At 53.2% G+C, this 12837-nt stretch overlaps 1 protein-coding gene across 8 annotated transcripts in view; it reads right to left on the reverse strand.

Moving 5' to 3' along the window:
- Positions 1-1080: 1080 nt before the first annotated feature.
- SLC25A22 (solute carrier family 25 member 22) overlaps positions 1081-12837 on the reverse strand; it is a 35004-nt gene continuing 23247 nt past the window's right edge. For all 8 annotated transcript variants that reach the window (XM_082761991.1, XM_082761985.1, XM_082761989.1 and 5 more), the window contains 6 exons: positions 11705-11795; positions 5228-5346; positions 4167-4338; positions 3699-3853; positions 2760-2835; positions 1081-2127 (listed from right to left, as the gene is read on the reverse strand). In XM_082761991.1, the coding sequence (XP_082618117.1) occupies positions 1974-2127; positions 2760-2835; positions 3699-3853; positions 4167-4338; positions 5228-5346; positions 11705-11795 (767 nt within the window). In that variant the 3' untranslated portion in view covers positions 1081-1973. The remainder of the gene's footprint in view (positions 2128-2759; positions 2836-3698; positions 3854-4166; positions 4339-5227; positions 5347-11704; positions 11796-12837) is intronic.

Here is a 12837-nt window from a genome sequence, read left to right on the forward strand (position 1 = left end):
TTCTCTGAGGGACCCTCTTTGTGAATCACAAAGCAGCAAAGAAAAAAAAAAAAAAAAAAGAAGAAAAAACAGAAAACCACAAATCTTTCTCTTTTAATCCACCCAGAGGAAATCCAGAGCAAGAGCAGCATCACGGCACTACACACACCACAGACATCTATCGGACTCAGAGATCATCTCTGCACAGATTCCTTCCCAGGTACAAGGAAAAGTCATAAAAAAGGAAAGTGATTCACAGAAGCAAAGTGACAAGTAACGAATCAGCCACAGAACAACTTTTTTTCTAAGAGAAAGGGGACACATCTAGGAAGAAGGCCCTCAACGCACAGCTTTTGAAAAAAAGACTAACCCAAGGACATTGAAACAGGGGTGGTTTTCTCTCAAACATTAAAAACATGGATTTTTTTGTTAAATTAATTTAAATATACATCTGAAACACAAACACCAAGCAAGCGCCTGGAGAAAAAAAGTGAAAAGAAGGAATGAAAAGTGGATTTGACTGGTTTAATTTAAACATCAAGGTCAGGTGGATTGCAGCAAATGGAATAAATAATGGAGATCACGCTGGGTTTGACGATCTAGCACTTAAGATAATTTAAGCTAGAATTAATAACACAGCCCAAGAGAGTACTTAGCAAGGAAGTCCTCTGACAAGTGATTTGAGCTGGGCAGTATCCCTTTGACAGCGTGGGTTCTTCAGTGTGGATTTGCTCCCTGCCACCCAACAGCGATCGCGACCCCAGGAGCGAGCAGGATGATGAGATTTTGTGGTCCACAGGCCTCCATCCTGTAACCACGCAGGTGCCAACAGCTCCTCGAAACAAAACCAGACCTTGTGTTTTCACCTGGCGAGGTACAAACAAATGCACAGCCCTTACAGTGTGGCTCCTGGAGCTTGGGCCCTATGGAAACAGAACAGGTTCCTCCTTTCCTGCACATGGGGCCAGGCCAGAAAATGTGCACGGCTAACCGTGCACCCGCTGCGGCCACCACTTGATGCTTGGGGCGGGGAGCCTGAAGGAATGTGAGTGGTTTCTTTTTACTTGGTTCGTTTTCCCTCCCCACAGCCCCTGCTTATAAAAAAAAAAAAAAAAAAAAAAAAAAAGTTGATCCCAAGTTCCTCTCCCTCCCCTGCCTGCAGCCAAGCAGTGAAGCACCTTCGGACGTCCATAGGATCCCACGGACATGTTCCCTGCAGAGCAGCCAGCTCGGCTCTGCGTCTCGCTGATGTGCGTGTGACACCTAGCTGGGAGGGAAGTCCCTTTGCTTTAAAACAGAAATCATTACAAAACACTAGCAACGAGCCTCTTTCCCTTCCTCCAATCTCCAAAAGATTCAACTAAGTCTAACTCAATTTTGAGCAAGGGAGAGGGAAGGGGCGGAGGTTTCCAGGCCAAGGAACTTGCCAGCTCCAGCATCCCCTCCTGCCGCCCCTCCAGCAGCACTGGGCCCCCTGTGCAAAGCACCTGCCCCAGCTGGGGCCCAGCACAGCCAAGGAGGGGCTGAGGGGACACGGGACACTGCTGCCCCTCCAGCTCCTCCTCAGCCAGCTGCAGCCCCCAGGAAGGAAGAGGGAGCTGAGGTGGACGAGGGCTCAGGTTATTATTTCCCCGTCCCTCTTCCTTCCAGATGCTGGGAGGAGACTTAGGGGTCTGCAGGCCCAGTCTGTGCTTACCAGTGTCCTTAAGAATGACAATTAAAAACAAACAACAAAAAAGGAAAAAAAAAAAAAAGAACAAGATATGCATAATTAGGTATTGTCCGTGGCAGGAGCAGGAGGGGGCAGGTTCCAGGTGAAGACAGAACAGGGACTCTCTCCCTCCCCATGCTTGCTCGCCTGGAGACCACCTCCACTCGGCGCTCCGGCACAAACCCTTTGTGCTGTTGCTCTGACACCAATCGACACGGATGACAGACACGGGGATGAATTGGGCTCGGCAGAGGACGGGCAGGCACACGCAGGCATGCCGGGGCTAGGCCCGGTGCTTCGGGAGCATGTCCAGGAGGAACTCGGCGATGCCGATGAAGTAGACGACTTGTGCGATGCCAAAGAGAGGGGCGATGACCAGGGCTCGGCAGTACGCCCCTTTCAGGAAGGCCGTGGGCCCTTCCTTCTGCCAGATCTTCCTGGGGAGAGACAGCACAGCTGAGTGTCCACCTCATCCCTCCACATGGTGGGATAGCCTCTGGCTTTCCACCTCCCCCCATTACTAAACCCAAGTCCCCACACATCATCTACCTCTCCTCACAGGGCCCCATTCACCTCTCCGGCCAGGAGCAGAGGTGCCTGCACAGCTCGGGATATAAAACCAAGAGAACCCACTGCTGCAGCCAGTGCTTGGAGCTCTCCCGAGAGGGATACGAGGCTGAATGCTGTCAGATTTTCAAACAGGGCCTTGGGAGGCACAGCCACGCCAGTGCCTCCCTTTGCAAAATTAAAAGCTTGCTGTTGTGACGGCTGTGGCTTGGACAGAAGAGGGCCCTTTGCTATATTTGCATTGCTTAAAATAGGAGCAAGTTCCCTTTTATGTACCTATATATATGGCCAGTATATATCTGGTCTCGTATATACTTATATACCTATATACACAGGTATCTGCATATACACACAGATATCTGCGTATGTGTGTATCTGTTTGTTTATCTATCTATATCTAGGTAGATAGAGGGAACCTGCAGTGGGGAAGCAGCTGGCTGGGTCTAGAAGCAGCACCAGCAGGTGCCGTACGGTCGATGATCTGTCCCACAAGGACACTTACTTGGTGCAGTCCAGGATTCCTGAGTACGTGTCCTCGTTTACTCCCCTCTGCAGGGACTGCAGCCGTGTTTTGATCACTGGGGAGAAAGAGGAGAGACAGCGGTGAGTGAGTGGCTGCCCTTCCACCTGCAGTCACTGGTTTCAAAGCAGGCAAGAGCCAAACCTGCCAGCAATGTCTTTAAGACAGCCAAAAGGAGATCACTAGGAACAGACACCATTTTCATACATTTATCAGCAAAATGGGGAAAAGCAAACCCATTCCTTTACAAGCAGACAAAAATAAAACACAATTACCCAAAAGCTAACCACCCCTTCTCCTCACTGTGACCTAGGAAGCCTTGCAAAGCTGGCCTAGCTTTAAATAATTCCAAGTCAGTATTCGCATACAAAATGGTAGCTCATTTTCAAATGCTCAGCTCCGTCTGGAAGAGCAGACCAAAGCATCGAAAATACATGGTGCTGCTCTTAGATGTCTTCCCACCATGAAGCGTGTAATGTTGAGAAGAGTTGCCTTCTGCTGTTTTTCACAGCAGAGCCACCAGGAGGTGTCATTTAAGGCAGATGTTGTGGGGCAGGAGGAAAGGGATACTGCCCACGACCTCTGGAACGCGTGTGAGCGGCTGGCAAGCCATCGCTGCACGTGGCAACGTGCCTTGTCAGGGGCACATCCTTCAAAGAAAAGCTGAAACAAATGGCATCCTCTTCCTGCTGTGCCTAGCCAGCACTGCGAAGCTCTGTGTAAACAGCAGCCCAGGTCATGCCCAACTGCAGGAAACACCTCCCGCTGCGGGAGGCAGCTCTGGCAGCAGGGCTCCCTTCCCACACCTCCCTCAGGCTCGCGGCGTGTGGAGGCAGGCCTGGTCACCCTCCTCCTCACCTCGGCGACCCCAGGGCCTCTGGCAGCTGCTCTGTGGCTGCAGGCGGCCAGTGGAGCACTCACCATCACAGGGGTTGACAGCCACGGCAGCCGTGCTGCCAGCCACGCAGCCGGAGAGGAAGGACACGTAGAAGGGGGCCTTGACGCTGGGGTCCTTCTGGCCCAGCTTGTTCAGGTTTGCAAACAGCGGGAAGTAAACGATGGAGAACGGCACGTCCCTGGTGGAGGGAAGGAGGAGGACAAGGATGAGCAAAATCAAAGTGAGAAAGTCAGTGAAACTCGGCAGGGTCAAAGCTGACTGTGTGGGAGGTTCCCATGCAGGAAGCCAAACGATGCCACCCCTCTGATTTCTCAACGCCCAAAATGAAGACCCCAGCACACTCAGAGGTCAACATTTTTCAACTGAAAGACGTTCACAGCCTGCCCCCCACTCCACCAGGCCTTGCTCTTGTTCTGCCCTCCTTAAATCCGCGTGTGAGCCCAGGTAAAGGGTGTCAGAGCGGGCGCTGGGCCCTGCAGCCAGCCTCCTACCTTAGCAGCGTGGCCCCCAGGCCCTTGTAGAGCCCCGCGATGCCCTTGCTGCGCAGCAGCTCCCTGGTTATCTGCGTCGCCGTGGGCCGCGCTTCCACCACCGGCTCCGCTGCCCCCGCCGCAGAGGACGAGGAGAGCTGGGCCTGAGCCGCCATCAGCTTCTTCTGGGCCGCTGGGGAGAAGCAGAGAGAGCTGCTCTGCAAGGTGCTCACCGTGCTTCACGCCCCTGCTCTCGGCTTCCTTCCCTCGGAAGCCATCAGCAGCTCGGCAGCTCCTCGGCTCCTTCCAGGAGCCCTTTCAGGCTGCGATGCGTTTCTGCTCTCTGGCCAGGAGGTGGAGAGCACATCAACCCGTGAGCAGCGCTCTGGCACGCCACGGGCCCCTGGCCGCCCGGAGAACAGGCTGTTCGGGCAGCGAGAGCCTCTTCTGAGCCCTCAAACTGCGGCTTAATTCCTTCAAACATTTCCAAATGCTACATACAAAGAGGATAAGGCCTGCACTGCAAACAGCAAGCAGAGGAATGGGAAATAAAGCTGTGATTATTCAGAGCCTGGCCCCCAACTTCTTCCAAACCCAGCACGCCGGGAGCATTTTATTTACCGGTTCAGCCACAGCTGCTGCTTTTGTCAGGAGGAAAATATTGAGCAAGGGGAGAGAAAAATCATCTGCTAAGGACCCTTGGAAGCTGTTACGGGGGTGCTATCACACAGGGGGCAAAAGAGAGAGAAAAGACACCAGAAAACACAGGGACGGATGAAGTGCCATAGAACAAGGGAGGATGCTAACCCCTTGGGGATGCAAAAGAACTAATTAGTCTTAATCACACACAAGCTGAGCACCCAGCCACCTCCGCTGTCTCTCTCCACCCACCAGCAGCGTTTGCTGCTTCACTCCCCAAGCCCTGAGCAAGAAATACCACCTCTTGTAGCCATAAGGGCCTCTGCAAGTGGGGGAGGAAACGAGTTGGAAAGAGAAGGAGGAGTTTCCACCGCGACCTGAGACACTTCTGGCCCGGGAGGGTGGGAGGAAGGAGAAGGGTTTCGGAGGCCAGGCGCACGCACCAATTCGTCCCGCGTCCTGCAGCTGGATTTTGAGCATCTCCATGGGAGTGGTGACGATCACCTGGCAGGTGCCTGCGCCGCAGCCCGCCAGCATCTCCCTCAGCAGCGTCAGCTTCTTCCTGCCCAAAGGAACAGAGAGGCAGTCAGAGGAGGTGGCAAGCATTCAGGAAAAGCCACAAGCCCACCCCGACCAGCCCCAGAACCCCAGGCGCCAAGGCTGCGTGTTGTCACGCCGTGCCATCAGGGCACAGCCTTCAGAAAGGGGCATGAAGGGAGACAAGCAGCTTTCCTCCTGCCGGCCTCATCCTCTGAGCACTGACAGCATCCCCACAAACCAAGGCCACAGGCCGAGGAACAGGGCCAAACAATGCAAGTTACTGCTTTCGACTTCTCCGACAGAAGCAGGGTATGTGAAAAGTGGATCTGAGAGTAGAGGAGGCAGCTCCCTGTGGTTTGGCACCTCCTCACCTCACTGCCTTTCCCAGCCTGCGTCCCAAAGGCAGGAACAGCACCAAACTGCTCCTGCCTGAGGGACGAGGGATGGGGCAGGCCCCCAGCACTGCAGCACTGTGCTTTTCTGAGAGCTGGGGACACCGGGGGCATGTTCTTGCCTTACAAAACATAGCTGTCCCCCTGCCAAAGCCACGAAACATCCCAGCTGAGACTCAAAGAGGAACTCAGAAGGCAAATACTCAGAAAGGGTCATTTTTCAGAAACCGAGGAGTTCTCACCCTACAAAAATCTCACCCCCGACACCAGAAATCACTGACTTCATTAAAAGAAAAAAAAAAAAAGTGCTTAGGATCTGTTCCTTTTTTAAAAGAGGAAAAAAAAAGCATAGCTAAATCACACAGACAGAGGAAACGGGCTCCTTTTTTGTTGTTCTAAATGCAAGTAATAGCTTTACTTCCCCCAGCCCTGCTCCTGCAGCAAAACCTCACCTTAAGCAATGTGAGGCAAGCCTCATGCCGTGGCAAAGGCAATCTGCCAGCATGACACCCTATCCCCTTGCAAAACCAAGCCAGGGGTTTCATACGCAAGCACACACCGCACAGCTGCAGCGCTGCGTGCCAGAAGTTTCAATTCCAGCCCTATAGGAAAGGGAGAGGAAATGCCTTTCAGTCTCTGTTGGGTAAGAGGGAAGCATAGGTTTTGAGCCTGTGACTCTTTCCTAAAACGCCACGAACGTGTTATTGATGACGAGACGCACGAGCCTGAGCCTTCGGATGAATCCCGCGGGTGCAAACTGCTGGGTATGAGCACAATGAGCAGCGTCCGGACTGCTCCCAGGAGCTGTCAGCGCTGCGTGCTGAGCAGCACACAGCATGAGGGATCTGCTCAGGGTCCCCCAGGCTGGGCACGCTGCTCTGCTCCGCTCCCGGGCTCCCTCCAGCCCCACTCACACCGCCACAGGGCACCCCAGGACACGGCAGGATGCCGGGAGGCTGACGGCGCACGGCGAGCCTGCTGCCTGCCACGTCCACTGCGCCCGCTCCCCCAGCTCTCATCTTCCCCAGGCAGGGCACCAGAGCAGGGGATTAGAGGCACAAAGCCACGGCAGGGATTACCAGTCCCTAAATATAGAGCTCTCCTTTGAGGCCGAAGGAAGGAACATTTCACAGCCCTCCCTTTCCAAATTCACCCGCAGAGCTGAGCCCCGCTCCCTGCTCTGCGAGGCAGAGCATCTCCCGCTCCAGAAAGAGCCCTGGGGCACACAGCTCCTGCCTTTCATCCACGGGAACACCTTTGATACCCAGTTCAAAAGCTCAGGAAGCCGTGCCCGCGTGCTTCTCTGCGGAGCAGCACCCCAGCCCACAGAAGGCAGCACAGCTCGGCTGAGCGCCGTGGAGCTGCGCCAGCACGACCCGGTGAAGGATCGGCGTGTGTGGGTGTGTTGGAGAGAGATGCTAAGCAGGTACATCAAAAGCAGCTAGAAAAAGGGCTTCCGGCTTTTCGTTTGCATCTCCTGGGAACCTGGGGAGAGTCCAGGAAGAAAAAAAACCAACAGACCAAGATAAGCAAATCTTCTGTCAGGAGGCTTACAATTTGCCACACAAGGGTCAAACTTCCATTGCAAGACTTCACCAGTCTGCACATAAAATGAGTTGGAAAAGGGTTCGTTTCTGGATAACAAGGGGTTTCAGCTTTAAGGCACCACGGGCCTTGTCCTCAGTGCCTTAAAGAGTGGCACAGCTCAGCCAGCTTCAAAAGCCCCGACCCAAGCAAGGAACTAGCCCTACAAAGGCAGGACCCGCCTTTTATCCCAGCAGGAGGGTGCTAAATCTAACACATTCATGTTTGATATAAATTTCAAAAATATAAAGTTTCAAACTGGAGCCGAAAGAGCATAAGACAAAGTCAAAAAGCAGAAACTAAAGATTTTTAGGGCTTTCCAAGAGGAATGCAGCAGTCCAAAGGCAGGACCTCTGAAAGCATCAGTACGTCGATACCAAAGGGCAGCAGACTGCTGCGCGTGGAAGTGAACGTGGGCAGAGCAACGCTCCTGGGCAAGCTGAGCGTGGGCACAGCCCCGTGTTTCATCACAGGATGGGCACCTGGGACTTAGCAAGGACACTGCTCCCGTCGTGGGTGCCTGCTGTGATTACTCAGCCCGTCTCCAGCTCCCTCCAGGTTACCAGGGGAAAGTGCACTTACTTTCTGGCTGACCTTTGGGGACTACGATTTCAATGCACTGTAACCCCCTGTGCCTCTCTGTCCTAAATAGAAGAGCATCCCCAAAATAGTTCTCCCTGAATAGACACGGTAAGATTAGCAGCTCTTAACTTGCTCTTTCTCTTAAGGAAGGGCTGGATCCTCCCTCCTACAGGTCCCCGGGGGTTGGATGAGGGTTATCGGCATTAAAGACGTGTCTGGACATCCAGAGGAGAGACTGCCTTGGCCCGTGAGAGCGGGCAAGATGACACAGCAGCTCAGCAGCAGGACTAATGGCAGCATCCTTCCTCCCTCGTAAGTCAAAAGCCTCTCTCTGAAGCCTGTCTACGTGTATTTTGCAGCTTAAGGATCAGCCAGCTGCTTATACAGATGCCACTGAAGAGGTGGTCTGAGTATTTCAGGAGAGCCTGAAAAAAGAGTATATGGAGGAAGGAGCCCTGGGGAGCTGTACCAGCCTGCAAGGGAACAGAGAACGAGCTCCAGTCTCCATATCTGCATGGGAGAGCAGGAAAAGAGCCCTGTCTCTTGTCTCTCTTGGCTACTTCTCCAAGCAAAGCTAGAAAGGAAGAGGGACAGAAAGGAAGAAAAATTGCTGACACTGGCAAAGAAACGACGCAATTGTACCGGCCTTCCTAGGAACCTGAGCTGTTCAGTCAGCAGATTGCCAGCAGATTTGCTCCACAACAGCAAACAAAGTGAAGGTAAAGATTAAAGATGACAGGAGAGGTTAGGGAATACATAACACACCTTGAGGAGGAGCAGCAGGAAACCCATCCAGGAACACTGGATGGAGTTTTTATGAGCAAGAAATCCCTTTTATATGAAGACATGAGACACATTTTACTACAGCCAAGGCAGAGTATTTAACCATGAGCCTTAGAAATGAGCAACAAAACCTGGCAAACACGTGGCAAACAACAGCTGTCTGGCACTCAGCGCTTGGGAGATAAACGTGAGACCTTAGAGGACACTTTAAAGGGAGCGGTGTTTAGGCAGTGCTTAACACCCGAATTCAAAGGGGACAAAAAAACTATGGGCAACACTTGCATCTATAAAAGAGTTTAGGGGTCTCTCGATATGGCCAGCTTCAGAAAGCAGAGAGAAAATCTTATCTGTTTCCTGAAGCCTAAAGGTAGGAACTTTCCCCTCTCCCTCCATCCTCTGAGGCAGGGAGCAGCCAGCACGGAGCACAACAGGAATGAGGACCCGTGAAGACTTCTGTGGGTCCCTCCTGCTTGTTGTCCTGGGGACTGCAGAGACCCTAAGGCCAAAATAATCACGAGACGAGGCCACGTTAGCAAGGAAGGGGCTTTCCAGCACTCACAAAACTCGCCCCAGCCTCCTTGGTCCGAAATGATGAGGACAGCACGGGAAGGCGAGCGCAGTAAGTTTTGCTTCCTCTGGAAACGAGAAGTGCTAGCAGCAGGCTGCCACACTGGCCTCAACATCAGAATAGAAACAGGAAAAGAAGCAGAAATGAAGTCCCCTAGCCTCTGAACACACATTTCTGGTACCAAAAGAAGTGGAAAAGCACTGGAAAAGGCCACCTGAGTTGATCCCAGGGTGGAGAGGCCTGCGGGAACAGCCACCTCGGGGAGACAGCTCACCAGCAGGGGCACAGGTCCCACCTGCAGTCCTGCAGCCCCAGTATCCCACCTCCTGAAGCATCCAAGAGCACAGCCAGAAAAAAAAAAAAAGGGAGTCTAGCACAAACCTGCAGCAATGCATCCCCAAAATACTCGTTCAGCAATTCGCAGCCAGGAGCTTCCTACACCACGGGTGTTTTCCATCTGGCCTCTTGGAAACAGGCTTTGTGCCACTTTCTTCTTCTAGCAGTTTAAAAGCAGGTTCATTTCAACACAAAGTGTTTCAAGGGAAAGAAAAAAGCACGCTAACAGTTGCTGCATGTCTTGAGGCTATTTTGGGTCATGCTGGATTTGCTACATCCTCTGTTGCCCACACGTGCTTCTTCCACTTGCACGTGGAAGACACACACAGCAAATTTTAATCAGCAAATAGTGATAAAACATGCACGTGTTATCAGACACAGATCTGATCAACAACATATTTCAAGCAAGACAAGTGCTAGAAGCTTAGCCGTGAAGGCATTCAATGTCAAATAGGTCTAGGAGACTTCTGCAGCTCGCCAAGTCAGAAAAGCACCAGCCCTGACGGCAATCACATCCTTTAGGATGCTGGTCTGAGAGCACGGCATGCTGTGAATGCACAGCCTGCCTTGTGCAAAAAGGGCTTTGGTGAAGCTCAGCCAAGATCTTGGTGGCCAGGAAAAAACACTCACTGTGAAAAAGCAGTGCTTACACCGAGCCAAACTCCCTCAGCTGTACTTCACACCGTTTAACCATAATTATATACCCATAAGTGAAGCCATATCCATCAACTGACACACCGAGCAGCTTTGGTCCTCACCTCTCTACCCCCAGGCTATTCTGTTGTTTGTGCCTGGGCTTTGGTTCAGTTGTGAAAGAGGTATCCCTGCCCTGAGGTGTGTTAGCAGGTACACAACCTACTTCACCCTGAGCAGGAGGAGAGGCGTTCAGATGCTGTCCTGCCCTGTCTTCTATCCAAACCAGCCCGGGAGGAGGGGACGGATGCATCTCAAGGGAGAAACCTGCCGACTGCAAAGAGCTTGAAAGATCAAGGCAGGGATTCAGACCCAGCACTTGGGAGCAGCAAGGAGGACATCATCACCTCCCACCCCCTGCACAGGGTGCACGGGGATGGATGCTATTTGAAGAGGCAGACAATCGCAAACAGCTGCGAGCCGATGAGTCACACAGACACAGCAAGTGCTGCTCAAAAATGCTGCAGAACAGAAAGGGAGGTGCATGAAAGGCCCAGATCCTCAACCCGTGACAGCCTGCAAGTGCCCCTGAAGTGGTCGAGCCCCTCTGACCTGCAGCAGGGGAGGTCAGCACGGCACGGGGAGGTGTTAAACCAAGTGATTGTGGCAGAGCTCTGCGTTTGCAGAGTTAGGCTCATATCCTAGGCAGGCTGTTTTCTAACCCTGTCACTGAGGACCTGAGGCAGTGCCCTTGCTGGACCCTTCACTGGCTGTTGCTGGAGAGAGCTCTTGGCCTGAAGGGGGACACAAGCATCCTCTGACTTGCAGGGGAAATATCTTGGTGAAAACAGCATTAAATATTCAGGATCCAGCCCCTCTCAAGTGCCCAGCTAGCATCTTTTACTGGCATTTTATTCACAGGAACTACCCCCACCCCACTCAAACTGAACAGATAATCCTACTCCTTCGGCATTTACATGCTGGGCAACACTGCCAGTGAGTGCCCTTTGCCAAACTTGGGTTCGTTCATCACCTCTTCTCACCTCCCTGACGTTATTTTCAAGCTATAAAAGGATGAGAGGAGAGAGTTTGGGGTCTCGAGAATTTGGGTTGCCATCTGTTTGAGCTACAGTCACTGAAGAGCCAGAAAGAGCAGAGCAGCGCCCACCGGGACGCTGAGGACACGGGGCCTCCCGGCAGCTGCCTGAGCAGCCATCCCACCGGGCTCCTCTCAAACACGCTGCTTACAAACCCTGGATCTGTTAACCTTGACTAAGATCTAGGACTATTTTTAGAGGCTCGAATAAAAAGCAGTCATCCAGTGAAGTGCTTTTCGCTTCCAGTTTTAGATATGACATCCTTCGCTCAAACGCAGTGGCTGGCTGAGCTGCCCAAGGTCAGCACATCACCCCGTTCCACCTCTGCCCAGACATCTCACCAGCCTTGTGCTGAGGGCTGGTGGCCTTTCAGGCGGATGCTAAAGGCCTGCACCCCCTGCTCACCCATCTTTGGAGAGGTGATGCCGGAAGAAGTCGTTGGCTGCCAGCTTGATAGCCTTCTCTGGTGTCACGAGAGTCAGGTTCACCGCAGCTCCTAGGAGAGGAAGAGAGGAAAAGTCCATTGGAGAATGCAAAGGGAGGGCTGAACAGCTCACTGCAGCACTCGGGAACACGTTGCAGCCCCTGCTAAAAAGCAAGGCCAGCTGGCAGAGAGCTCCCAACGGGATTTAGCCACACAGAACACCTCTGGAAATGAGTGGGGTCCCTGCCTCCCACCAGGCTGGAGTTTTGAAGGGCTGTGACACGGCTCTGCTCCGTCTGTAACCTGCTTCTTGACCCCCACCACGCTTCCTTGTCCCCCATCCAACGATGCATTGCTATGAATTCAGAAGGGTGGAGGACCAAGAAAGGAGCACAAGCTGGATTAAAACCCAGTCCCAGCTCCTTTGCAAATACTTTGTGGTACCGGGAAGCACAACTTTCCCCTTGTGTGTGCTGCTGCCTTGTCTCTGAAAGCCACCAGTTCCTCTGCAGAGGCTCCAGCCAACTCTGCACCGACTCCTGAGGTCTGATGATCCCGTTTGTACATCACCACTGGGTGTCACCCTCAGAGCAGCTGCTCCGTGGGGCTGTTGAGCTTTTTGTCCCCACGAGCCGAGCCCTGGTGTGCAGAAATTCCCCTCCCAGCCCCATGGCTGGGCTCGCTGGGGACCAGGGGTGCACGATCCTTCGCTCCCCCCGCTGAACTCCCTTTTGTCCGGAGCACCAAGCAGCAAATCCCTGCATTGTGCCCGCCACAAAGAAGAGCTGGGGCCATGCAGCCGGGCATTAGTGACATCCAACAGCAGGGCACGCAGCCTGCAAGCTGCCCCGGGGGAAACTGGCCGCCCGGCTAGTCCTGTCTGGGCACACGGAGTTTTGCACCATCAGGTTAGCGCTCCAATATTCTCCTCCCTCAAAATCTTACGGCTCAAAAAGTCCTGCAGGGGATGACTACGATTCCCCTGCCCACGCTGAAGCACGCTGAGCTCCAGGCATCTTGGAAAGCAAAGCAGAGCTTTGCTTGGTGCTTGCAGACAGCATAAACACAGGCTCAGGGCGACTTCTCCATGGCAGCATCACACGGGCATCCCTGA

The sequence above is a fragment of the Aythya marila genome (genome assembly GCF_965140915.1).
Source record: "Aythya marila genome assembly, chromosome: 5".
Taxonomy (NCBI): domain Eukaryota; kingdom Metazoa; phylum Chordata; class Aves; order Anseriformes; family Anatidae; genus Aythya; species Aythya marila.